The 25472-nt window shown below is 34.1% G+C and overlaps 1 protein-coding gene across 7 annotated transcripts in view; it reads right to left on the bottom strand.

The window, feature by feature from the left end:
* raskol (Ras GTPase-activating protein raskol) overlaps positions 1 to 25472 on the bottom strand; it is a 51452-nt gene that overhangs the window by 14987 nt on the left and 10993 nt on the right. For 2 of the 7 annotated variants that reach the window (XM_017179200.3, XM_017179202.3), the window contains exons 2-4: positions 22656 to 22768; positions 22385 to 22411; positions 21913 to 22096 (exon numbers count right to left, since the gene is read on the bottom strand). In XM_017179200.3, coding sequence (XP_017034689.1) covers positions 21913 to 22096; positions 22385 to 22411; positions 22656 to 22768 — 324 coding nt within the window. Of the gene's footprint in view, positions 1 to 3965; positions 4038 to 5399; positions 6085 to 19816; positions 19877 to 21912; positions 22097 to 22384; positions 22412 to 22655; positions 22769 to 25472 lie in introns of those variants that run through there. The other 5 variants (XM_041775110.2, XM_041775111.2, XM_017179201.3 and 2 more) reach the window with 3 other exon arrangements.

The following is a 25472-nucleotide window of genomic DNA, read 5'->3' as shown; positions in this document are numbered from 1 at the left end:
TGGTGAGAGAGAGAGGAAAAGAGAGCAAGGAATGGAGCCACATGGACTTTAAATACCCTAACACAAATGATAATTTTCTATCAACTATCTCTCTTTTCTTTTGTTTTTAATCTCCTCAGGAAAAAGCAATTGAAAAGTGTCCTGCTGTGCGAGTTTGCCCTACAATGTCAATTGCAGACGCCCCGACCTGACCGCACGCAGCGATCGCCATTTAAGCCATATGCCACGAACCCATACGTCCCATGCTGTGTCCAATATGCCCGACTTGCTGGAGAGTAGCGGAGCGGAGTGTAAGAAATTCAATTGAAAGCCGACAGCAGCAAAAAAAAAAAATAATAATAAAAATAAAGAAAAGCGGAGACGAAAAAGCAAAAGCAACATAAGGGCGTGAGTGGCAATGTGCCTCGTAATTGATCTAATTGAGAGCAGGTATAGGTAGCTGTGTGTGTGTGTGTGTGTATGTGCGTGAGTTTTATGTAAATAAGCCAAGCACACGCCAGGGGTCAAAATAATAGGACTTTTTAAAAAAAAAAATATTTTTTTCTTTAAGATATTTTAGAGGGTAAGGAAATGACTTCTTCAAGGCATTTCGAGCTTCTGAATAGAACCATAATACCCTGCATAGGTATACAAATGATAATTACCATTTTTATAATAATAAAAAAAAAAAAACTTGTTTAAAAGGTTAATAAGATTTTATTAATTATAATTCAATTTTTTTAAAACCTGAGATATATTATTCTTCTGCCCGCAACTGTAGCAACTGTTGGTGCCACACTTGGGCAGCCGGGCAAACGCATAATACAAATTAGAGGGAACCCCACACCATTCCCTATTCCACACACTTCTTCCCCCCATTTCCTAATTCCCCCTCGTAACGCTCGGTTCGCTCTTCACCTCCAGTTTATTTTATTATTATTCTTTTTTTTCACTGCGGAAGTGCGTGACTATGGGGTTTTATGCGACACGTTCGCCTCCTTCGCCTTGGCGAAACGAAAGACTTCCAATTTCCATTTTCATTTCCATTTGCAGCAACCTTTAAGGCAGGGCACAATGAACTGTTGGAACGGGCTAGGGACCACCGAGTGAGGGCCGGGGGTTAACAACAACTAATAACACCCCCTATTATTTTCAACCCCATTTGACCCAAGCACGATCGTTATATGAGCCACATCCTGCCTCTTGAAATACCGTTACTGTAAAGGGTATTTCCCCGCCCACCAGCAGGCTCGATAAGTTAGTGTTTTGTGTACTTTTTTGGAGTGGAATATTTTGAATATTTATATATATGATATTTTTAATATATAAATATTAAATATATTATATATTATATATATTTTCCTTACAATTTACTATTAAAGTAACGTTTTTCCCGACAAGATCGGGACGGTTTATGCTCTCTTCAGGTCGAAAAAGATAACCAAAGAAGAGTTTTAACAGTTTAATGATAATATATAAAATATAAAACGGAACTAGGGAGACTAATATTGTTATTAAATTGTTAGTTATAAAATAACCTTTTGTCAATCCAGCATAAAGTTGCTTTCTCTACACAACTCTACACAAGTAAAAATTGCCATGCAAATGCACAAAAATGCAGCATGCTTTTCGGCTTACTACAAAAATTACCAACATATCATCAGGCCTGCTCCGGTAATCGTAAAATTTTTTCGATTTCGTTTTGGGCGAAAACGAACCGTTTTCGTTTTTAGCTGCTCCGGTTTTCGGCAAATTTCTGCTATCGGATGTTTCGTTTTCTCATCGTTTCTCACTGCTCAAGCAGCTAACTTGTGTTGTTTGGTAACAAGTAAACAACGTAAAGTACTGCCTATTATATTTACAATTGCCCTTTTTCTAAGCCAGAAAAAGGCAAAAAATGGTAGAATTAAGCAAATCCAGGCACCTAAGATGCTGCCACACTTTTCACAGTTTTAATTCCGGTGGTCTCAAATAATTATTTGGTTAATTTGGACCATTTAAGTAATCACATTAAATAGCATTAATTATAAACAACCATTTTGGCGGTCCTTTAAAGTTATTAATGTATTCATTTATATTTTATAAGTATTTTTAACTGGCTGTTTCGTTCCACCAACAATATGGCAACCTTGGCGATAACTTTTTGCGGTGAACTTATCGACCTATCGCCAAAACGAGAAAACTGGTTGAACACGGCAAAACTTTTGTTGTCAAATCTGAGGTGGGGTCAGAAATAAATTTTTTATAAAATAACTACCTGCCAGAATGATCTTGTGGTGGTGTGGAATAAACATCAATAGACCACTGAGTAAACTATTTTTTTCCTTTTGTAAATAAGATCTGATTTCATATAAAAAAAACCATTTACTTTTCATTCCGGCCAGAAAAAGGTGCCCGTTTTTCAAATCGAACAAATCTCTCGATTTCGATTACCGGAGCACCAATTTCTCGTTTTCAAAAACGAAAACGAAAAATTCTTGCCGTTTTCGATTACCGGAGCAGGCCTGCATGTAAATATTTAACCCTAGATAACTAGTTAATTTATTTGTATTTTTTAATAAAACTATATGTCCGACAGTCTTAAGAATTTGAGTAATGATATTAATTACGCCTGATGTTCATAAATATTTAGCACTTCTGTTTGCATTTCATTAAACTGTTTAGTCAAATGGAAAAAATATATATACTCGCGTATTTGAAAACAAGTTTCAAGTTTACAGAAATCTAAATGAAGCCAAGCCCATTAGACAAGTTGTCAAATCAATTACTGGCAACTGTTATTTATAAATATTAATGCAACGATTAATTAAGCCACAGACAGGTGTATGTCATTTTCTTGATTGATACATAATTTATTTAGATCAGACGGGTTTCATTTGAGGAATTTGCAAGATTCCAAAAAGTTTGTGTTACAGTTATCTGCACATTGTAAACATTAGAGGGAAATATAAATGATTTTTATTGGGTTTTGCCCAGTAACGAAAATCTGAATCTTTATAGATGTTCTCATAAAAAAGATGATTGTCAAGTGAAAATATATTTAATACAATATATACATAAACATATATGAATATTTTGAAAATACAATGGAATGCTGGATTGCCTTTATTCATTCAATCTTGAAAACTATAAAATATATAATGACTTTTTGCAAGAATAGTTATAAAAATTAAGAAATATTTCATTTCTTTGTATAATATTCATAGAATATTTATGAATATATATACTAAAATTGTAAATGATTTTTTTTTTAGAATTTTGCTACTTGAATTTGTGGTTCCTGATTACCATATTTATTTGAGTTTATATTCTTTTTGCTTAATTAATTATAAAATTGAAGAAATATTCCATTTCTTTTTGGGTAAATTTATTAAAATATTCATCGAAAATGTATGAATATATATACCAAAATTTTAAATGATTTTTTTTAGGCTTTTGCTACTTAAATTTGTGGTTCCTGATACCATATTTGTTAGAGTTTATATTCACAAATATTCACAAAAGATTATAAATATAAACGCACCCTGAATGAATACAATATTTCTCGAGTTTAAAAAGTGAATGAAACAAGCAGTTCCTTGGATTCCCCCCCCCCCACCCCCAAATTTCTGAAAACTCAAACAGCTCACTGAGTTATGTCACTGGACCATCATCAACATTTATGGCATATTAAGTTATAATATACACTTGCTGATAAGTTCTGACCGATACGATTCGCATTTGCGCTGAGCCGGCAGAAAGTATGGCAGCATTTGTGGGTTTCTAGGTCTCTCTTTCAGCTTTTTAGCGCCACAGACAATATATATATATATATGCTATATATGTATATGGAAATCGGGGGAAACAATGTCGCGACATTGAGATACGGATAGGAGAGTCGGAATGCCCGATGAGTAAGTGATGGGTGATGGGTGACTATTATATATAGTAGTGTCAACTGAAAGGGAGTATATACAATCGGGCACTCTGTGCCTTGTGGGGGTTACCTTCGTTCAGAGATGTGTCGTTCAGCGCCGTATCGAAATGTATGCGCGGCAGTGTCTTCGACTTGTACTCACCTGCAATGGAAACGGAAAGGAAAATGGAAAAGTTGTGTTAAATGCAAATTGACAAAGGCTTTATGTGTAATACATGCACACAACAAACACCAGAGATGTTGTTAGTTTTGCAAAAAACTCGACCCATTTACATGGCTTGACCTTTGAGTTGTGGCTGACCGAACGAGAACCCCCCCGACCTACAGCTCTTGTTATGAATTCGTTTCAATTAATGCAAAATATGAAATGGAGGCGCAAGATACAAAGATACAATTGCTACACTTGGCAAATGATTTAGGTGAGAAGTAAATTTAAATTTCATTTAATTTAAATTAGTATGATTTCGATTTTTCAGTTATTTTTTATATATTTTAAAGAGAAAATTAACAGGGACAGTGAACAATAAATATTAGAAAAATGTTTGAATGAGAAAATCAAACACTTGGAATCAACTTGGAATAAAAAGGATAATATCCTATATATCCTTGTTCGATTAATTAATTTTCAGGATTTTTATATTTATAATTTTTAAGATATTCATCAATAATAATGATTAAAATTGATATTGATATTATATAAACTATAACTATATTTTGTTTTTACTACATATTTCAGCTAGGAAATTTTAGATAATTTAGTTTTTTTCCAGTGTAGACACCACAAGTGATGATATGGGGCAAATCCATAAATTGAGCAATTGTTGTAGGTGACCCAGGAGAGCTTAAAGTCTAACTTGGAGTCTGTGTCTGGGAACCGATTCCCCCAGCTAAGGCCATTATGCTTATTATTCCGTTGACACTTTCCTCGACACTGTTGCATTATCTACTTGCCTCGCGGGTCATCATTCGTAGCTGTGCAAACACACAACTGTAAATTATGCCGCCGCACAATTGACTTCAAAGCCAAGTGACCGAACCAAGTGACGATCTCCCAACCAACCAATCCAGCAAGCCAAGCTCGATCCAAGATCCAACCAATCCCCGCGAGGCGATGATAATGGTGAATTCTCGATGATGTCACATCCGTCATCCAAGTACAATGAGTACTCTGATGACAGATGAACGAAGAGATGAAAGAACTTTCAGATACAACTTGAGGGGGTAACCGATGAAATCATGGCATTTTAAGCACTTGCATAGTTCTTCCTTGGATTAATATTAATATAATTTCAGATTTCATGGAGTTACAAAAAATGTCTGTACTAAAGTTCTATACTAAAACTAAAATTTCTGTTCTAAAATAAATAAATATATCGTAAATAATAACTTTTGGGATTAATTTTTTAACTGAATTGCTTTGCACATATAATTCCCAACTTGTTTTAGCCTTCCCGGAATGAAGTAACTTGCAGAGGCGAACACATGTGTGAATGTGTGTACTTACTCCTGCCCGCCGTCTCCAGCGTAGATGCACCCGATCCCGATCCGGACACTCGCTCCTGATCTCCTAATCCTCCCAATCCCGATACCGATCCCTTGATAAATTGCAGTTGCTCCTGCAGAGGATGTGCTGTGGCCTGCTGTTGTTGAAGCAGCTGCAACTGCTGTACATCGCAGTGCACTTCGTGTATGGGTGGAGTGGGTGCATCATCCCGCTCGCCACGGAGGCAGGAGGCCAATCCTCGACCACGGGGCATGGTGCTGCGCCGCAGGGCTGTTGTCGTCGGTGGCTCCATGGATCTCGATTGGGTATGTTGATTCTGGGCAGGATTCGGCTGGATATTCTGGCGGGAATGGGAGTGGGACTGCGGTGTGGAACGGGGCATGGAGTGCATCTTCTCGGAGGATGAGGGCGTCGTTGTCGTCTGCATATGCACCTCGTCGTTAATTGCACGCAAAGCACCGCAGTTCATTGTTGATTTGGTAAGCTGTGTTTGTAGTTTTTTATTTGTATTTTTGTGTATGTATTTTTTGGTATCCTTTTGGAAATTTGCTCTTTTTGCTTTTGTTTTGTTATTTTTTTGGTTTAAGTTGCCTCAATTTGTCTTAATTTTTTATTATAATTTTTAGTTTGGTTTTGGATGTGGTTTTTGTTTAGTTTTTCTTTAGTTTTGACATTGTCTCTCTTCCTGTTATAAACAATTATTTAAAATTGAATTCAAAACACTTGCGTTGGGTTGTTACAAAGTTTTGACTGGCCTGGCTTTTAATATTTGTTCTTTAAAAGGTTTTTGGAGATTTAAAAGTGTTGTTTTTTGGTTTAATTTTAATATTTATAGTTAATGTTTAAAGTAAGGCGTCTATTTTTTTATGATAAAGTCCTATTTTTTATATTATTTATTTTGTAAATATTTCATTAATTTCTTTTTGTTATGAAATGGAAATTTTAAATTGGTTTACGTTTTCATAATCGTTTCTATATGATTTATTTTAAATGAAATTTGATTTATATATGAAATTCAAGCATTTTTTGAGTTGTTTATTTTACACCAATAATGATTTTGATGAAATAATCTTTTATAGTATACAGCATGGTATTGTAATAAATATTATTATTATTGATCAATTTTTCTTACATGTATGAAGGGTGTTCTTGATCTTTATTATAATATTTATAATATTAATACATTTTAATATTTTCCTTGATATAATACGATCTCTTTTAAACATATTAATAGTTTAAAAGATAAGGATATTTCCCATGATCTTTATACCAACTGTATACTGTGATCCTAAACCTAGACTTGCACTAACGATCTTCAGGACATTTCCCAGAGTATTCTTTGAAATATTCAGGCCTGCTCCGGTAATCGAAAACGGCAAGATTTTTTCGTTTTCGTTTTTGAAAACGAGAAATTGGTGCTCCGGTAATCGAAAACGAAAGATTTTTTCGATTTGAAAAACGGGCACCTTTTTCTGGCCGGAATGAAAAGTAAATGGTTTTTTTTATATGAAATCAGATCTTATTTACAAAAGGAAAAAAATAGTTTGCTCAGTGGTCTATTGATGTTTATTCCACACCACCACAAGATCATTCTGACAGGTAATTATTTTATAAAAAATTTATTTCTGACCCCACCTCAGATTTGACAACAAAATTTTTGCCGTGTTCAACCAGTTTTCTCGTTTTGGCGATAGGTCGATAAGTTCACCGCAAAAAGTTATCGCCAAGGTTGCCATATTGTTGGTGGAACGAAACAGCCAGTTAAAAATACTTATAAAATATAAATGAATACATTAATAACTTTAAAGGACCGCCAAAATGGTTGTTTATAATTAATGCTATTTAATGTGATTACTTAAATGGTCCAAATTAACCAAATAATTATTTGAGACCACCGGAATTAAAACTGTGAAAAGTGTGGCAGCATCTTAGGTGCCTGGATTTGCTTAATTCTACCATTTTTTGCCTTTTTCTGGCTTAGAAAAAGGGCAATTGTAAATATAATAGGCAGTACTTTACGTTGTTTGCTTATTACCAACAACACAAGTTAGCTGCTTGAGCAGAGAGAAACGATGAGAAAACGAAACATCCGATAGCAGAAATTTGCCGAAAACCGGAGCAGCTAAAAACGAAAACGGTTCGTTTTCGCCCAAAACGAAATCGAAAAAATTTTACGATTACCGGAGCAGGCCTGATTAACTATCTGTACAATGTGATCTTGTGTAAGTAGGGCTGTTTCTGTTTCTGTTTTTTTTTTGGCTGACACCATCTGACATCGGTTTCGCTTGCCTGCGTCGGCGGCAATTAAGATTTATGGTCATGGCGTGTTGGTTGGCCCTCTAAGCCAGTTTTCCTGCCTTTTGCACCACCAAAAAAAATTAATATATACACAAAAATTATACATGTATAATCCAAAAGGCTCGACGACTCGAAAATTGTTTTGGCTAATTTTTCCAAGTGGTTTTTCGTTCGTTTCACCTTAATTGTTTTGAATTTTTCGTTCTTTTGCACACGCGCGACTGCGCAGCACACACTTGTAAGGGGAAAACATAAATAATATACACATAGACACACTCCTTCATTATTTTGGCTTAAATTTTCCTTTTAACTTGTACAATTTTACGCTCGTTGGCTTTTTGTGCAACGGAATCGAAACGAAATGAAATGGAATGGAAACGAAACGAAATGAAATGGAATGGAAATGAAATTAATATGCTAGAGAAACAATGGAAGTGGCATAAAAATGGAATGAAATGAAAAATGAAATGTTTTGTTTGAAAGCAGCAGCTGGTGGGTGTTTTTCCTCTATCGCGGGGGTGGCAATTTTCCACCTGCGATCGAGTTAGAGAGGAAAAATAGAGAAATCGCCCCGCCGAGAAAGAGAGTGAATATATTAATAATAATGAAAAAAAAAACCCACTTGACGTTAAAAGAATTTCTCTGATAATAAAGTTAAAGTTAATACAAAGAATTCTTCAAGTTCTACATTGATACCACACTTTACACTTACAGAAAAGAGAGAAAAATATATAAACCCTATTACATTGAATATGTTTCTTTGAAATAATTGTATTTACTTTTTGAAATGTATATATTTTTGGTAATTTTCCTGTAAAAACCCAACTAAAAAGCAACAAAAACAAGTGGTATTTACTTAAAACCTAAACAAAGACCCCCCTAAGAACCTCCATTGCCATTTAACCATCAAAGTTTCACTTATTGCACATCGCTCAATCGTTTAATGGTAGAAGGCCAATTAAATTGGCTAGCATAATGTATGCAATCAGCCCAAGGCGTTAAAAAAAATCTGAAATGATTGGCGGCAGCGGCTTGGCTTTCTCCTTGCAAGATTTTCCCCCCACTTTTTCTTCTACCTCTGGAAAAACGTGGGTTTTGTGGTGTATGTGCGTTTAAGTGCGAATTCTAGGCCTCAATTTTGTGGTTTGTTGATTTCCATTTACTTGGATTTTCCTATAGCGTGCGTTTTTACGTTATTTTTCTTTTTTTAATATTTGATTTTATTGTTATTTTTGTTGTTGTTGTTGTTGCTTTTATTGCTATTCAAATAATTTTCCATATTATTATTGTATTTATTGTGCCGCTTTCAATTGCGGTGCTGCTGCTGCGTGTGCCCGAAAAGAAAACGGGGTCTCGTCTCTGCCATCATAATTTTCTAGTTACATTTTTTGTGTGCGTGTGCTGCTCTGGTGATAAACATAAATTTCGCCAGATCGCAGACTAACAAGAGAGAGAGAGAGACTTTTTTTTTTACTTTCTCCAGCGACAGAGACACGCAGTGGCAGCCACAGCAGCTGTTCGCAGGCTATCTCGCTCTCAGTTATCCTATGACTCAGTGAAGGATATTAATCCATCAAGGCTTAGCTGGATTTTAATTATTTATTATAAATATTAGGAAAGTTAAATTCTAATTCTCAGAATAATATATGTATATTCTTGATCAGCATCAACAGCCGAGACAATCTAGCCATGTTCGTCTGCCCGTCTGTTCTTTTCTACGCTTCCTTTCTTGTTATATTCACTTTAATTCTTAAAAAAGTGCCCTATGCCTTAAATCTTTTTAAATTTAAATATATAGAAATATATATATACACATTAAAAACCATACACTTTAAAATCTAAAGTTTAGTTAATTTAAAGTTCTTAAAAGTTCAAAGTTCTACCCAAAGAGCAAAGTCAACAAACTTTCCTTAAATAATATTTAGAAAATTCCTATAAGCACAACCATATTTTCTCTCTGTGTATCCATCATGTTTATCTCATACATTTCATTTAATTTCTCTCTGGTTATTCTAGCGAGACGCCTACACCTGTAAGCGGCTTCTCTCGGCTTCCTACCAATTCTCCATTTAAACGGAAGTGCAAGCCAATGGCCAGAAGTGCCCAGAATTCGATATGCTGTGCATGCCACTATATATGCTATATGGTCACATGACTCCGTTGATGTTTTTATATGGGAAAAAGAGAAAAACTCCAAACAAAAGCGTCAACTGCCAACGGATGCGCCATATAAAGGCAGCATGCAATGCTTCCAGCTGAAAGCTTGTCTTTTTTTTTTTTTAACATATATGTACATATATATTTTATATATATACATATATATATATTTGTGTATGTCTGGTTTTTGTTGTTGTTGCTGTCGCTGTTTAATACAGGCTGCTTCAACAGCAACGTAAACAGAAGGCGTTGGCGTCACATTGTATTTGCTTTATTTTCCCCCGTTGTTTCCTTTCTTCTGTTACTTTTTTTTTTATTAAAAAAAAGAAATAAAAATATTTTTTTTGAGGTGCATAATGAATAATTTGACAGAAATGAATGCATTTTTGCACGTCGTCGATGACGATGGAAATAAGACACAAACAATGACAACACCAGGCGCATCAACGACGTCAAAATCCAATCACAGACTTTGCCCAGACTCAAATGCTTAAAAATATATATAATACATAAAATATATAAGTTCCACTTCCTAATGTCAACCATTAAAACTTTTTTATACCATTTTCAAGTTGCGAATATTTTCACAAGCCTGAAAACTGGCCAAAAGATCAGGTTAAGCTTGGCTCCCCATTCATAAGAATTCGCTGGGAATTCTTTTTGCTGGTGTTATTATTCTAATTCTTTTCTTTTTCTTCAGTTTTTTATTATCATTCTTTTTTTTTTTTTTTTTGGCACATTATGATTCCATAGAAGATTCTGAGTAGAACGAGCACCAAGGTCCCACACACAATTGCTAGGAGTAGCCAAAGCTCATTAGGTTTATGGCTAATATATATTATAATGAGTATCGCTTTATAATAAGCACTCCGGCGGTTACGTGGGAAACTTTCCATCTATTCATCTTTTGTCGCAAAAGAACATAGAATGGCAGCAGAGCGCAACCGGAGATCGCACCACAGTTCGGTTATGCAAGTGAATACACTCGAAAAAAAAAACTTTATATAAAGGGTCTACAGGTTATCCTTACTTTCAAATAATTGCATTAAAATAATTTCAATAGAGGTTTATTATTATTATTTCCATTCAGAAAGAGCTTTTCCTTAAAGACATTTTCTTTGAGTGCAATTGGTGGCTTTTGTGGACAATGGGGCAATAGAGAAAAACATAAAAAAAGGGCCTGTACGTTGTACACCGGTCCCTAGGTCATTTCCCTTTGGAGCAAAACAGTTGAGAGATCAGATACAACAACAACAGTAGCAAAAGTAACAATAAATAAAATAATAACAACAACAACAACAACAACGACCCAACAACAACAATACACCAACAATTACAACAACACCAAACTCCAGTCAGCAACAACGGCAAAAGGCAAAGATCTTAGATTTCTATTATGGCATTTCTTTCATCTTCTCTGTCGTTTTGTACCCCTCGTGTCTTCATCAACATTTTTATTTTCTTCTCTTTTTTTTTGTATTTATTTTTTACATTTACCCAGCAAACGGCGAATTGAAGTCGCGGCGTAATTGACGTTAGTGATGAGATCAAAATGGACCACAATGATTGCAGCGATAATTGCGCCACAGAGGAACATCCCATACATACATACACACAAAATATCTGTAAATATATATATATACATATTCTCTTTGAGCCACGCACTGAAGAATGATAAAAAGCCGGGGAGGAGGAGATGAAGGAACCCCCAGATCTCAAAAGAAATACTCGGAAGAATCCAATGTAACTCAAACAGACGAGAAGAATGCAGAGATAGAGAGAGTGAGGAGAGATGTTGCTGGGAGTTGGAGAAATGCAACGACTGCTAAATGACCTTGCTTACAATTAAAAATAGGGGAAAACTCATGAAAAACTCATGCTTTGAAATCATTGATAAACCCTAAAAGGAGTTTGCTTTGTAAAATAATAATTTTTTATTTTAATTTCAAGTGACCTTATAATTCCCAATGTGTTTTAGAGCTGCACAAGGGTTTTCAAAAGCAAAGCCTGTAAAATTAGTTATTTTTATACTTATAACTATTATAAACTTCATAGAAATTTCCATAATAAAAATAAAGACAAGTCTTAGGGCTTTAAGAAATCTTTTGGGAAGAATCCAAAAAGACAAGTGAATACTCTGTTTTTTTCTCTTTCTCTCTCTGTTCTTTGTAAGTGCGGCTACACACACATGGCCAACACGGGCGTGAGGTGGCTTTTTCTTATTGTTTTTGTATTTTATTTTTTAAGGAAACCTGGCGGTAATGAGGGGGCGGTTGTGTCTGTGGTATTGCCGTTTGTGTGATTCATTCAGAACAGCAATGATGATGATGATGATTGCAAACTACAGTATATACATACATATATATATATATATGTATTGTCTAAAGAGTGGACCAGGTCAGGGCGGGTATTTCGGGGGGCAAATTGTTATTGTTGTTGTGGTCGTTGATCCACAGTCAAATTAAATTACCAACAACAACAACAACAAAAAAAAAAAGTGAAATTGTTGTTTCTCTCCGTCGGCGTCGTCGTCCGGTTGTCATTGAAGGCACGTTTTCGTATTTTCAACGGATATTCGCGGTTTCTCATTTGAAGTGATCATTGGATAAAAGTGGTTTCAAGAAGGGGCTTACATATAATCCGAAATTTGGGGAGTTCACATACATACATATATATATAGTGGGAACATGCTCTATTTATCAAAGATCTAGGCAAACATCGAAATTCGGCAAGTCGTGAGATAATCTAATTTCTAAAAAAAAAAAAAAAAAGACCAAACAAAAAATATTCTGTTCTCTTTGGGTTCTCGGCTTACAATTCCACATAATTAACTCAATTGGGGTTTTTAAGTGTATAATTCGTTAGGAGTAAGTGGAAACCTTACATCTTTAGGCAGGGGTCGGCCCTTGAAAAATTTTAAATAAATATATCATATATAATATGATCATTTTTTGCACAAATTAAATTTGTTTGTAAAAATAAAAAAAAAATGCATACTACATTTTTATAACTCAAATTGGCTTTGAAATTAGAACAATGTAATTATTTCAAAGAAAAAATATAATTAAAAGCAATGCTGAAATTTATGAACCCATATTGCCTTAAGGGGGGGGGTAAGGTATTTAATTTTTTTTTTCGTAAATTTTTTATTTTAAAAGTTCAATATCTTAAGAATATTGTGTCCAAGTTTTACATCAATCATAGTAAAATTGACGAAGTTATGCGGAGCTGAACGAAGGTCGGTTGGTGTTCAATGCATGAGAATCACAAAGTTTAAAGCGCTCTCCTGAAAAATGCCATTTTGAAAACCGGTGTACACGATAACTAAAAATATACTGAACCAATCGGTTTGAAATTTGGAACATAACTTCTTTAGATAATTCTACAGGTATTCTCGTCGAGCTTTTTTTAATTTTTAATTTTCTTATATTTTTTATTTAACAAATTAACTTAATTTTTTAGTCAAAAATCGGGGTTTTGACTTCAAATTTTGATAAAAAATAGGGAAAAAATTTTAAAAATAAAAACGCTTCGAGAATACCTTGGGACACTTATCCTTTAACGAATGAGGTATAATTTTTGTAGATCGGATGATTCTGTGGACAGTTAGGATGTACACCGCAAACCAACTTTTTTTGGAGGCGACTCCTATACTCCTATACTCCCTATAACTCCTCTACCTCTAAATATTTTTCAATACAAAATTTATCACAAACTGTTCAAATGTTGTGTTATTATATGGTATTTAATTCGTTAAGCTAGCCCTAGCCGTTTCGCCACAACATTTTTTTGAAAAGTGGGCATTTTTGCACCGAATTTTCCCGCATAATCCACCTCTCTCCCTTTTAATCTAAGCCCCCCTTTTGCCAGCTCCCTTTTCTAGCCCCCATATATTCGTGTCAACATGTGTTGTTGTGTTGCATATTATGTAAATTATTTGCTGGGCAAAAACAGAGAGAAAAAGAAGGAAAAAGAGCAGCAAACTCATTGTCTTAGTGCACAGAAAAAAATAAAAAAATATAAACAAAAAGTAATCTTAATTTTATCTTATTAAATGTAAGAATAATTATAAAGATTTCAGTTTGACAAGTTAAATAAAACTAAACATATTTAAGTAAAAAATTTATATAAAATCCTTTCAACTATAGATTTTTTTGGTGTAGTGTAGCCCCAATCTCCTTGGCCAAGTAGCGCCCAATGGGGCCATCTCCAGCAGACAGACCAAGAGAGAAAGAGAGAGAGAGAGAGAGACACCGGCCAAACACAACATTGTTGGCCATGTTGAAATACATAAAGCAATTTTAACTGTTTTAATGCTTTTTTCGGTCTTAAGGAAAAGGTGTAGCGCAGCAGAGGGGGTAGGATGGGGGGGGGGGGGCCCTCTTATAGACCAATCTGCCAGGCCTCGTACTATTTCTGCCCGCTTCCATTTTAATGGCCAAGAGCTGTGTGAACTTGTTGCTAGCGCAGTTTTCCCTCAGTTTTGTTTAGTTGTTCATGCGATTATTTTTTCAATCTTTCTCCTTATATATAGTGCTTTTTTTTTTTTTTGCTAAATTTATCACATAGAGATCGAGGGAGATCGAGAGAGCTTTAGAAAAACTTGTGTATATTTTTGGAAATGATTTCAAACGCATCTCAAGGTGCGAAATAAACAAATTTCTCGCTCGATGTAAACAAATCAAAAGCGTTCCGGCGCAAATGTTCGCCTGTGCTCGTCAAAATATAAACAAATGGGGAAAAAATAGAGATTGGTGTTTACATGCCCCGCCACAGTAACAACAAATAGAGCCAAAAAAGATATATACATTTAAAGTTTCCCTAACCCAAAAGTAAAATATGCATAACGAAATATTCACAATATTATTTGCATCCGATATTTATCGTAATGTCATCGTAATTTGTCAATTAAATACATATCCATAATAATATAACAAAATATTAGCTATTAGATATTAGCTATATCGATATTTTTCACTATACAAAAATCTGGTACTTTCTTCGATTAAAAAAAAGAGAAAGGATCATTTTACTTTATCTGGAAATACAGTTTATAAAGCGTTAAATCTCTACAAATCCTTAAATTCTCCCAAGATCAATTAAAAGCAAAATCAAATCTCAGAAAAAACAAACCTATAAATTAAGTTAGAATATCGAGACAGTGGTTAAAGTACAATTTTCCAAGTGTGCCTAATTTCTGACTCTGTGTGGCTTCTTCATCTTCTTAATTTTTGGACCTTATTTAAGCCTTCAAATTAGATGAAATGATCCATCATCATCTGCTTTATCACTCATCTTGCCCAAAAGAGGAGGAGAGCGATTAGGCCGCTCTGCTGCTCTCTGCCTTCCTTGAGTCCGCTTGATTATACAATAGCCTTAATTTGATGTTTTGCCGGCAATTGCCATATCCAAAGCATATCCACTATATATCCCACATAGCCATATCCATGTCGGTGTCTGCCTATAGATCGGGGCGTGTCCCGGGCCACAGAAAAGCGGATGATTATCGTGCATCCAACCCAGCAACACATCTGGACATATAGCTATATACGTACATACATATATATGCGAGTGCGATGGATGACGACATCTCTCGGATGTGTGGCAATCCATGAACGGACAAGTGGAAGATACAGCTGCAGATACAAATCGAGATACGGATACGCAAAATGCCAGACGGAGGACTGATCGAGTGAATGACTGACTGACTGACTGACTGAAAGATAGATGGATTTATGACATATGTATGAATTACTAACTGTTCCGCCGCATCGCTAATTGTTGCTGTTTTTGCCATAGTTATGACTCGAATTAAATCATTTCCACACAGCCGCCAAATTAACGGAAATGCAAATAAAAAAAAAAATAGTATATAAAAAAGGCAACGAATGGAAAAGAAAGGCTTCTGCAGGGCATACTATATGGCAGCATTTCCCTAAAAAAAAAATTAATACTAATAATACAATTATATTTATCATAAAAAAAAACTTTAAAGCTATCCTTTTATATTTTTTTTAACAAGAACATTAAAAAAAAACCTACTCATTTCCCCCAAATTAATTGCTTCCTCGCTTTGTTCATTATTAATTGCAGTGCATTTGGCCAAGGCAAAAAAAAAAAACGGCCAAAACTAGATAAAAAAAAAGAGAGAAAAACAATTTCCAAGCGTCCGCCGCCCAATGCAATGCATTTTAATTTGACTTTAACTATTTGCGCATATAATTAACAGCAGCAGCAGTCGCAATAGCTGGAAATACACTGCTAAAACTAAGCTAGACATTTTTGATAAAAAAAGAGATAACTGTTTTTAATATTATATATCAAAAAGTTGTATAAAAATTCAATATTTTTTATATTAAATATATAAAAACATATAAATTTCTATGTATAAATGGCGGCTCAACTCCTTTATATTAAATATATAATTTTTTTCCCATGTAGAAATGCCAGCTTAACTGGGGGATTGCATTGTCTGGCAATTTCACCCGCAACAATGAGATACAGATACATATTCGAGCATCTCATGGGTTAGGCCCCAACAACTACGAACGGCGGCTTGTTCACAATAATAACTCAAAAAATAGAGAGCTTTTTGTGACATGTGCCACCCCTTTTCAAGCCCATGGGTGTAGCCCAAAAATATTCAAGTCAAAGATAAGTTCCTTAAGGATTTTTCTATATAATTTCTTTTTTAATTAAAATAGTCTCAAGCTGTATTTAAATTTTTAAATAAAGTTAACCTTAAGATAATAGATACAATTTATAGTTTGTGGCCCCCTTTGCGGCCGCCCCTGGCTCCATTCAAGCAATGCAAATACACAAAGCTTTGTTTCCATGAACTCTGCGAACAAACAGTTCAGCGCTGAGAGAAAAACTGAGAGAAAAAGTTGAGAAAAACAAGGGAAAGAGGAGCAGCCAGCTTGGGGCTGACAACAAAGCAAAGAGAAGGGCGGCAAACAAAACAAAAAACTGGGAAACAAAGTGTTGTAAATGCTAAAAGATCCCCACAAAAAAAAAAATATATATATGCATAAAAAACCAAGGAGATCATCACAAACAATTACAGGCACACTCACACACAACAACTCCCTGGTTGTAACAGTGCTCAACAAAAGATGATTGCCACAAATTTGATCGACTGCTGAGAAATCCAGCAACTAAAAGTGATCAACATTTATGTTTGCCAACACAAAAACACAACGAGATAAACAACAACAATTACTAGGAAATATGTACTCGTTTCCCCATGATATAACTCAGTGTTGAAAACACTTGATGTATTAATGAGCAAAAAGATTATATAGTTAGTTATTATTTCTTTGATAAAAAAAACAGTATTCCCTTAGTGAACTTTATTTCACAAGGCATTTCTATTTGTGTAAAAATGTTCATAAGTTATAAATTAATTATTTTTATTTACATTTAATTTTGCATAATGCTTTTAAAAATAACTTTTAATTTTGCCGTTTCTTCATCTTCCCTTTTAGGTATCATATTTGTCAGTGTGACCGAATCTTTATAATATTCACATAATAATCTAGTGATAAATGCTGAGCATTTCTAAAATATTATAAATTTTAAATGATTCCAAACATTAATTTTAAAATCTAAGCATTTTGTGAATTATAAATATTTTTGTGCAATTTTTTGTGGCCTTTTTCCGCCACAGCATCAATTCAAGTGTGCTTTTGCTCTATTAAAGGGTATTGACAAGCTGTTAACCTCCAGTCCAGAAGCAATAGATAAATTTAACAAGCAGTGGAATTTTTGACAGGCAGCAATTGTCTCAAATTAAATATCGCAACCGAGAAGCAAACTATAAACTATATAGTAAACAATAGAGGAGAATATAGATAGTTCAAAAAAGCAACTCGAATGCTATTTTTAAATTTGCAAACTGTTGTTGCAGTTGTTCTTGGCGCTGCATAATCCACATCTAGTACATACATATGTATGTACAACACTCGCACACGGTTTTAAGTAGATGCATGTGTATAAATAAAATGTGGGTCATGTGCATCAAATTATTTAATTGATGTCAATTGGCGTTGGATTTTTCTCTCTTTTCGCTATCGTCTCGATTTTCTTGGCTTTTCTTTTCGATTTCCGTTAAGCCGTTACTCGATGTTGTTGGTGTTTAAGCCGGGCTTAACACTTTTGTGTTGGTTTAATTAAAAAGACATAAAAAAAAACATAGTGCACTGGGCAAAACATTGTATGAAATTGGTCAGGAAACTGATTCAAATAACTAAAGATATATGAATAAATAAAAACATTAATTTTTGTTAACAATTTATTTGAGAAATTGTGATTAAAGTGTCTTCAAAAGTGAACAACTAGAAATTCCATCAATAGAAAAATATACAAAATTATACAAATTATAAAATTTTCAATCAATGATCACATCTTAATCAAATCTTTGGCATAATTTATTTATTTTTTAAAAACCGCAACAATGGGTTTATCAACATGATCCATATGGATCTCTGGCTAACTCCGAGTTTCTCCCCAAAAGAAATTCAAAATTTCACTCCCTTTCTTTTCCATCTTCTTGCCGTGCAGAAAATGCAGTCAAGAAATTTGAATTTGAACCTGCCATTATGTGTGTCAACGGCTTGTGATTGCGGCAATAACAACGCATTAACAACAGGTAACAACACTTGGCCAGAAGCTCCCTAACTACCACCCCCCCTACCTGTAGCCACAACCGTGTCCCACATGCTTCAATACCAAAACAGGCAGAACAAAAGAAAATTAAATAAATACAAAAAACAAGAAAAGGCGGCGGCTAATCCGGATACGATTATGGCCGTAAACGGTTTACAGTAACAAAAGACAAAAAAAAAAAACACAACTTTCCGGTGTCCCTTAAAACGGTGTCAAGCGCTCATTTCCCTAATTTAGTTTACATTTTTTTCAGTTTCTTGTTTCCTTTTTCTTTTTGCCTCATTTTGGTGGCTTTTTTCTTGGGCCACAAAATGTGAAAAAAACAGAAACCAAAAACCGTGCATAAAACGCACCTAAAATCGCACTTCAAGAAACTGCAAATATTCGATATATTATCGAAATCTTTCGGAACTTTTTTTATTCAATATTTTAAGAATACTATTTCATAATATAAACAACAAATTTTGGCTTTTCTTGGTTAAGAAAAATATTCATTTGTTTTTATCAAAGTTTTTGATACGCAAATATAGCTTTTGGAATCGATAAATATCGATGTACTTAAGTCCTTTATTTATTTTAATAAAAAAATGTTTTTCTTGTGGCAAATCTCTCATATACTCTAACTCGATATTTTATAAACATGTTAATGTGTAAAAACTTCAACAGTAAATAATAATTTTATATTATAGAAATATATCTCTTTTGTGCTAAAAGTTTTATAAGTTCCCTAAGAAAGCTAGGTATTTTTTGCATATATTTCTGCTAGATTTATATAGCTTGATCATGATTATAATGGTGATGATGATGAGCTATGTCAGAATGCGGGGGCGGATGTTTTCTAGGGGGTGTGAGGTGAGGGACATGGGGTTTTGCACTCGCAAAGTTTTTATTTTTCCTTTGTAGTTGCTCAGTTTTTCCCTTATATATATATTTTTTTTTTGTTTTTCCTTTAGTATTTTCACGATTTTCACATTCTGTTTGTTTTTGTTTGCATTTATTTTTAGAACATTTTCGAATTCGCAACGCGCAACGCACACGCACAAATACAAACGCGGCCCGCATAGTTTTGGCATGTTTTTCTCAGCCATTTTCCATGCCGCGATTTTCACTGAACGACAAAAAAACTATATGCTGAATGCAAAAAAAAAGCACACAAAAAAACTCTATTTTGTTGTATTTGATATATTTTGTATTAGTTGGGTTTCTCCTCCTTGCTGCTTTGTTATTGTTTAGCGAACGCCAGCCAGGCCAGTCAGCTGTGACAACACAACACAAATAGTAACGAAAGGCGTTACCAACGAACCGAACACGGGAGCGATTCAAACAACCGCCTGCGCCGGAAGCTTAAAGACGACAGAAAACCAGGCAGAAACGGCAGTCAGTCAGAAACCAGAAAATCAGACGGAGACGGCCAGAAAAACCGAAAGCAGAGAAACGGCAAGCAAACATGAAACAATAACAGCAACAACACGCGATGCACTATGGGGCGTACGACCAATTTTTCTAATCAAAAACCATTTTTTTTAAACCGTTAAAACAAGTTTTTTAAGCGGAAGGAACATTCTAAAATATGTACTTCTAATATTAAAATTTACATTTATATTAACTGGTTTCCAAATAGTTAACAAAAAAAAAAACATTTGCTTAAACAACTAAAACTAAATTCTTTAAAAATGGCGGAACACGCAAATTTTTTCTAAAAATATCTTTCTTTTTTATAATAAACTTTGTTTAGAAAAACAAAACCCAACAATTTGACTTCGTTTTAAAGATTTTATTAAATGCCACAAAAAAAGGGTCGTTTGCCCCATAGTGCGGTGGCGTGAAACGAAACGGAACGGAAAGGAAACGGAACGAGGCTGAACGGAACGAAATGAAACGAGACGAGACCCACACGCACAGGCAAAAAACATGCGCAACGGCGTCGAAAGGTCATTCGGCGTCAGCTGTGCTGCCCCTGCCCCCCACTGTTATACAGTGGATCAGATATGAGTTCTTAGCAACAAAAAACAAAAAAATAAATAAATATAGAAATAATCACCATTAACTTGCAATAAAAATATATATTTTATATTTTTAAATACTAAAGCTCATTAAAATGTTAAAGTTAACATATTTTTCCAATTTTTTTCTTTATAAATTGTTTTATATTTTAAATACATCTATGGTGTTTTTTTTTTTTTTTTCTTAAAAAAAAAATCACATATATTTTAAATAAGAATTTTGTTTATAAATAAATACTATTTATTAATTTTTTTTATTTTTTTTTTTACCACATCGTTGGCTTTACCCAGTGTGCACGCTCGTTCTCTCTCTTGCTTTTCACACTCTCCCACTTCCATTAAGACCCACTCACTGACTCTCTCTTGCTCTTTGACTGCCCCTCCAGCTGGGGGAGCTCCATTGATGAAACGTTTGGGGCAAGTGGAGCAAACAAAGAACAAGAGAGGAAGTGAAAGATGAGGAAGTGAACGTGAAGAGGGGGATGGAGAGGTGAACAAGGAGGAGAAAACATGCAAATGCATGAAGAATCGATTTCCAAAATCGTTCGTTTTAGAAACGATTCTTTTTCATTTTTAATAAATTTTAAATATTAATTTAAAAAAGGGTTAATTTTAAAGAACGAAGATATCTTTGTATCTTTCGCGTGAATCTTTTTATCTCGTCTCCCCGATTTTTTTGAGACCCTAAAACAACAAAAAGCAACCGAAACGATCTCGCCATTGACGGAGGCGTCGGCTGAACGGACGGCACCTTCCACATGATGGACCCAAAGCCACCCATAGCCACCTCGTCGTCGTCCTCCCCCCCAATTGCTATTGTGCCTAATGCTCTGGCATGCGTGACGACAGCGTCGACGGCGGTACAAACAAATTTCCTGACTACTCGCACACACACATACACCTCTTGATACGATCGAAAAGTGTTACGGACTCCCAGATACAAAAAACAAAAAAAAAAATTGCAATTACTGATGAGCACTGATGAGCTCGCCGCTTGCCGGTCGGTCAAATGCAATTAAAACGCCGCTTGACCACACCAACAACAAAATCAAATCCACCTGACGATCTATAACGTTACATAACACCCAAATAATAATACTATCTTCCTTCCGATTGTCATAGTTTTAAATATAACTAACTTGTAGGGGAAAAAAGGAAAAACCTTTTAAAACGGGCGCTTTAAAAAAACTTTATATCATCAAAACCACGAATTTTACGCTGAATTTGTTACCTAAAAAAATGTTATTGCATTCTTTTAGACACATTTTAAAAGGTTTGAAAAACTCTAAAAGCGTTCTAAACAATACTTGAGTTGAGTTTTGCAAAACCAGAACAATCTTTAAAAACATCTGTAGTTTAATATCTGTATACTGAATATTCACACTCACCTAGTTCTGTGTACAGCGTCGTATTTAAAACGAAATCATTGATACCACTCATGCCGCCAGTGCAGGAATCAGAGTCTTCATTCTCCTCCGCCAACGTGGGCGGTCCGTCCCACAAAGCTCGCACCGGTCGACGGACGCGGTCCAAGCGAACCCGTGGAATGTCCTCGTAGCAAACATCACCCAGCTGTAGATCAATATAGGTAATTTAGTAATTTAATAATTGTCAAAAAAAATTCGGATATTTATTATATTATATTCCACAGAAATCCCCCCGCTCATAAGCGGTATAAAAATGTATTTAATTATTTTTTTTATAGGACTAGAGATTTCTGTGGCACTCAAGATCCATAAAAATATAAAACTATAACCTCCTCTTTTTATAAATTAATTTTAAAATAAAATTCTTAATTCCTTTTTAAGAAAATATTTTCCATTTTACACTAGACATTTAAAATAGAAGCTTCAAACCCACCTCCTTTTTGGGCGTGGCCGGGAATATCTACAGGTTAGTAGTAGTAGCGATTTGTTAACATCCAGATTGTTCAGTTAGCAGTTATATATATATTTTTTTTGTTAGCGATATACAGTGTGCAATGGTGAGAGATGGAAATAAGTACATAAATGTACACAGCGACGAAAGAGAATACAAAAGCCAAATTTACATCAATTTTTTTTATATTTATGGGTGTGTGTGTGTGTTAGTTCTTTATATGAATGTTTGTTAGTGATATGGCAGTACTTACCGATATCTCCTCGCTGCAATAGGCAGTGAAATTCTGATCATCCTGTTGCAGGACACAGTACAAGGGACCCCAGGGAAGAGTCTTGATCAGGCGCGTCACTTCACCCTCGGTTTCTGTAAGAAAAAATTTATAACATTTATTAATTTTTTTAGAGTAGTTTTTAACAACATTTTAAATATATAAATAATTATAAACAATTTTTAGAGGACAGAAATAGTTTTAAAAAAAAGAAACATTAATTTATTTCCTTTTTTCTACTTGTCTGTATGGCGCCACCTGCCAGTCATCGCTGTAAAGTGCTTAAAAAAAACTACTGTGTGCTTTTCGGCTTAACTTTTTACACATAGTTTACATACGCATGTAAAAAAAAATCAAAAATAATTAAGAAAACAAATTATTTAAGTTTAAAAATTTAAAATCTTGGGTAAAGGGTAAAAATAATTCTATATTTTATTTATTTTTATAAAATGTATATATATTTTTTTTAAATAAATTATTTTTGATTAAAATTAAGTAAATAAAAATTAAATGTAAAGCAAGTATATTTTTGTTGTGCTTTAAAAACTTCAAAATTATACCTAAAAATTTTCATTTATTTACCAGAAAAATATCTTTATATATATTATTATTTCCAGCTTGATTTTTCAAAAGAGAATTAATTTAAAAGCAAGGCATAAAATCAGCCTTTGGAATAATTAAGAAGATGTGGCGCATGCGTGTTGCTAATTAACTGGATTATTTATTTATGCATCTGCAATGCAACTGCAATTCCAATTGGAACTTTGGACTGCGAATCCGTTTCTGATTTGAAAATTGTATGCATTAGAATTTAGCAGCTGATGCAGATACTGCAGATGCAGTAGCTAATGCTACATATATGTATACATAGATAGCTTGGGGAGTTACAGAGAGAAAGAAAGAAAAAAAAAAACAATGAGAATTGCTTAGCCAACTTGAACCGACTGACTCTGTCCCTCTCCCGCACTTTGATTCAATCCCAGATTTTTTTCCCACTTTTTTCCTCAGATTTATTTTTCTCCATTTTCCACTTTGCAGCTTGCGTGTCTGAGTTCTCAAAGTTCGTTTCACTCAGTTTGCGTGCTTTCTCCTTCTTTCTTTCTTTATTTTTTTTCCTCTTATAATTTTTCCTGTTAATTTTTTCCTTTTTTTTTTGTTTTTGTTTTTGTTGCTTCTATGAGATAACAATGTGAGGCAGCCAGAATGGTTTTAATTTGGAGTCGAGCTTTGCAAAGATATGCCGTGCGTGACACGAGTTAAATGGAGTTATGATCATATGACACTGGCTTAAAGAAAATAGTACATAAATAGAAAAATAGTACATCAAAAATAAATATTACGAAAATTAATGTTCTTGTATTCATTTAAAAATGTTATACTGGAATTTAAATAAATAATAATGACTGGAAATAACATTTAAACGTAATGATAAGGTCATATTTATTTTATAAATATTAAATTAGTCACAAGTTGTTAGTTCTTTACATACAAATCCTAAAGTTAATTAGGTTTAATTAATAAACCCATGATCGAAACAAGAATTTTTTGACAGTGTCATACAGCTTACAGTTTCCTACAAAAAATCACGATCATGAAGCTATAATATCTGTCATCTCTAGGGAGTACGCATGATGATGAGGACCCTTCATCCTACTCATTCTACTATTTTGCCTTTCTTTACCTATCGGAACTCAAGTCCCGAAAGTATACACTGAAAAAAAGGGTTCAAAGCTTTAAAATATTTAAAATTTATATTTTTTAAACACCGAGAACAAAGGTTTAAAAAAGGCTAATAAATATTAAGAATGTATATTTTTTAAGGATATTTGAAGAAAAACGAAAACAGTGCTAGTTTCTGTTTATTTGACATTTTTTTTCAGTGTGTTTAAAGTCTAACTTTGAGCTCACGACTCCCTAGCTCATTCGTTGAGTGCCTTCTCCTATTATTTTATTTTTTATTCTGCACTTTTTTCCTATTTAAGCAGCGAATTATTTCACATACAAGCGAGTAGCGTAGCTTTTTTCAAGTCCGGCGCCGTCTGTCCATTTAACATAAATATTGTAAGTAATTGTGAAGACAACAACAACAACAACAAGTTCAGCGATGACGTCGAAGTCCATGAAGTCAGTTGCTCAGCAAGTTTGCTTTAATAATTTTTGTTGTTTCTTTTTTTTCTGTAACGTTCGTTGGCCGTTTGTTTCTTTATAATAAATTTTCTCATTTTTTTCCTCGCTCTCTTTTATACTTATATGTATTTTTTTTTTTTTGTATTTTTTTGTGCCTTTTGCATAAGAATTTCTCGCTTTTTGAGTTCTCGAGTTCAATGCACTGTGTCAGCGATTTTTCCTTCTGCACATGGGGCAACAGGTGGCCAGGGGCAGGAGCAGGGTTGGTCAATGGGGGGAAAAACAGAAGCAAAAGCAAAAATAGCCATCAAACAGCTGGCATTTGAGCGTGAAAAACGTGGAAAACTAAGAAAAACTAGGGTATTTTAGGACATACAAAAAAAGAATGCTTTTATATATATTTTCTAGTTTTTATCTGTTATCATAATATTTTTATTTTTAGCTAGTTCAAGATTTATTACATATTTTAAGATTTTGTTGGAAATAAAATAATTTAATTTAGATTTTAATGTATTAATTCAACAGGTTTTAAAATTGTAGCTGCCTCTGTTTTCGTATTTATTTATTTATACATTTATTTATATACTATATAACCAAGAGATATTCGAACAATTTGTGTATTATCTTTTGCGCTGCCGTGCATTTCCCATTGGCATGCACAAAAAAATGTAT

The sequence above is a fragment of the Drosophila kikkawai genome, chromosome X, assembly GCF_030179895.1.
Source record: "Drosophila kikkawai strain 14028-0561.14 chromosome X, DkikHiC1v2, whole genome shotgun sequence".
NCBI lineage: Eukaryota > Metazoa > Arthropoda > Insecta > Diptera > Drosophilidae > Drosophila > Drosophila kikkawai.
This window is presented reverse-complemented; position numbering and strand designations above follow the sequence as displayed.